Source organism: Necator americanus, chromosome III (assembly GCF_031761385.1).
Source record: "Necator americanus strain Aroian chromosome III, whole genome shotgun sequence".
Lineage (NCBI taxonomy): Eukaryota > Metazoa > Nematoda > Chromadorea > Rhabditida > Ancylostomatidae > Necator > Necator americanus.
The window spans coordinates 33724500-33727277 of record NC_087373.1 but is presented as its reverse complement, the minus strand read 5'-3'; the positions used below and the strand labels follow the sequence as shown (position 1 = coordinate 33727277).

Sequence of the window (2778 nt, the reverse complement as noted above, 5' to 3'; positions counted from 1 at the left end):
CTACTGTTGGCATAGGATTAGGTTGATGTGGACTAGGTATTCATTTCTAAGTATTAAATCGCGCCTTGTGATCTCTGCCGACGGTGTGTCGGTTCTCTGACGCATTCTCAAATTGCTTGATGATTGATGAGAAGACAGACGATATGCACGTAACGGCAGTGCAGGTGTCACTGGAAATACTAGTACAAGATTATGAGAGGAGTGAAATTTTTAAAATAAACTATTGCAACTGAAGCTCTTTTGAACCTTTAGAATTAATGCATCGTAAACACTAAAATTGTTTACATATTCCAAAACATCGGACATTGAAATGAGATTAACTTTCTTTTAAATGCGACACTGTTTTACTCATTTCTCAGTACGGTAACCTTTGAGAGCTTAATCAGTTAAGTTTAGCTGAGATAAGATTACAAGCTCAGGCTATTTCCATTTCTCAAACAGAAATTGTTTCTGCTTCTACTGCTTCCTCTGTGCTATTTTTTTTTAAGAGTAATGGAATGCATACTTTCTGGTTGGTAAAAAAAGGTTGACTAACCATTTTTTACCACACGCACACATTCATTACATTACTACGAAGGACATCAAATGTTAGAGAAATATTAGAATCGCGACTATTCTTTGTCTAGATTCGCCAAATTCCCTAGAGGACGCGACACAACGGTAAGCAGCCAGGATTAAGCGAATTTCTGATAGTCCTGTGTACGGCATTAAGTAAACATAACAGCTTGTCAATAGTCTTGTTTTACAGGGAATTTCACTGCCTAATTTTCAAGCGAAGAAAATCACGTAAATCGCAAACCCGCGCTGGACGTCTTGCCCAGGTTAGCACGACGCATCTGCCGCAACACATCACATGTATTTTGTCATTCCCCAGCAAAGAACGTGAGCGCCGATGACTCTCCTTACTACTGCTCGCGTCAATACAATATGTCCATTCCTAAAATATGACATTGCAAAAGAGACATTGCTTTCAAACATACGAATTCAAATCCAGAAGACTTTTGCTAGATTATGAAAACGGATATTTCCACAACTCTTCTCGTTGACTACATATTTTACAGTTTCTGGCACGTAAATAAAATCTGAAATGAATAAAGCGGTAACGGTAAGCGTTGAAATATGATATCTGCACTTCCATCTTTGTGTGACCTCTACTTCGTCTATGAAGAAAAAACACGAAACTCAGTTCGAGTTCTTGACCCCTGTTCGGAAAAGCCATACCTTTATTCTAAAAAACAACCAAAAGGAAGTCAAGAAAGAAAGCTCTGTCAAGAAATGACTCGAGATGTACTTGATTTGGAGTTCAACAACAAAAATTAGCAATGTAATTCCACAGCTGACACACTAACGCTTGTGCTGGCAATTGTCATCCTGTTGTCAATTGTCTCCTAGCGTTATTAATTAGTTTGCTAGGGTTTCTTCTTTGGTATTCCGAGTCATACAGTAGTTCGATTTTAAAAACACCGTGATGCGCTCTTCGAGATTGTTTTTCGCTGCTGAAATCGTTGAGTTGAATTGCTATCAGAAATGCAACACCTTTTTACGTTCTCACATTGATCCTGTTTATTTCCGCTGTTCAAAAACTACCAAAACATAAAAACGATGGGGTTTTTTTTTTTGAAAGTTTCTTCATTTTCTACATATTCTCTGAATGACAGAACAAAACAAAAATTTGAAACCAATCAATAGCCGCAAATTAGAAAGAGATTAATTGACATTGACAATGCAATTTCAGAAACAAGAGTCAACTAAGAGATCAACTAAGAGAAACATCTTTAGGATGAGCTCATATCAACTGTAAATTAGTATGAAAAAAAAAACAGAAAAGAAAAAACCCACTTCAAGCGTTGTATTCCTCGCAGAAGAAAATACTTTTGTTTCCAAAATTTACTGCCTACATTGTACGTCTCATCCTATGGAGTGTGAATATAAGCCTCACTGCCATGGCCGACTGTTGCTGTCCGTTACATGAATGATACGTATTCACTGTAAATTACATAGTCTCTCATTGATTATATTCACAAACGAATTGTGACAGGTGATTTACGATCGACGATCCCATGCAAATCATGTGACAGACAGTAGGAGGTCCTATAACGAGTATAACGAGTGCCACACTAAGCCAGCTAACCACAACCAGCTGTCGTTACGAATACCTTACAGATGGGCTGTCTTCGTTGCAGATTTAGGGAATACACCGTACCATCGGAAATTCGGGGAACCTACATTTCGTTACTTGATATTAATAGGACCATGCTACCGTAGCTATGAAGTATTACTCTTCAAAGATCCCCTTAGGTTGACATTTTACGTTGACGATTCTGTTACAACAAGCCTTGTACGACGCAGCAAACTCAGATCAAATCAGTTCCGCAGGAAAAAACAATTGTGAATTGGTCGCAGAGAATCCATTTCTTTAGGTACGTTCGCAAGGACTCAAAATATGTAATTTCCACACTACCTTGTCCCTGTTTATAACGAAACAATGCAGTATGCGTGTATCAAGGTCGTTATCATGAGGTTGTTGAATGTGAATAATCTCTACGACTCCTATTATAAGGCATGTTGCTCTATTATTATCGTGAGTGAGGTGAATTTCTTTTCAAACCCATCCTTTCACAACGTCCAGTTTTCTAAAACAGCCGTAAGTAATGATACTACACTTCAATACAATAGTCGGCATGTAGGTTTGAAATCATGTTCCTTTGCTTCTTCCAATGAGTGTTCGAAATTCTAAGGTACACTTACCAATTGTACTGATCATCTCCGCAATTTCAA

General features: G+C 38.0%; 1 protein-coding gene across 1 annotated transcript; it reads right to left on the bottom strand.

Annotated features, from left to right (window-relative positions):
- Window positions 1–836, bottom strand: RB195_011824 (uncharacterized protein; the record flags this gene model as incomplete). The annotated part of the gene is made up of 2 exons (XM_064193406.1): window positions 1–170; window positions 800–836. The coding sequence occupies 2 exons, from the start codon at window positions 834–836 to the stop codon at window positions 1–3; spliced, it is 207 nt and encodes a 68-aa protein (XP_064050989.1).
- Between the last annotated feature and the right edge of the window lie 1942 nt (window positions 837–2778).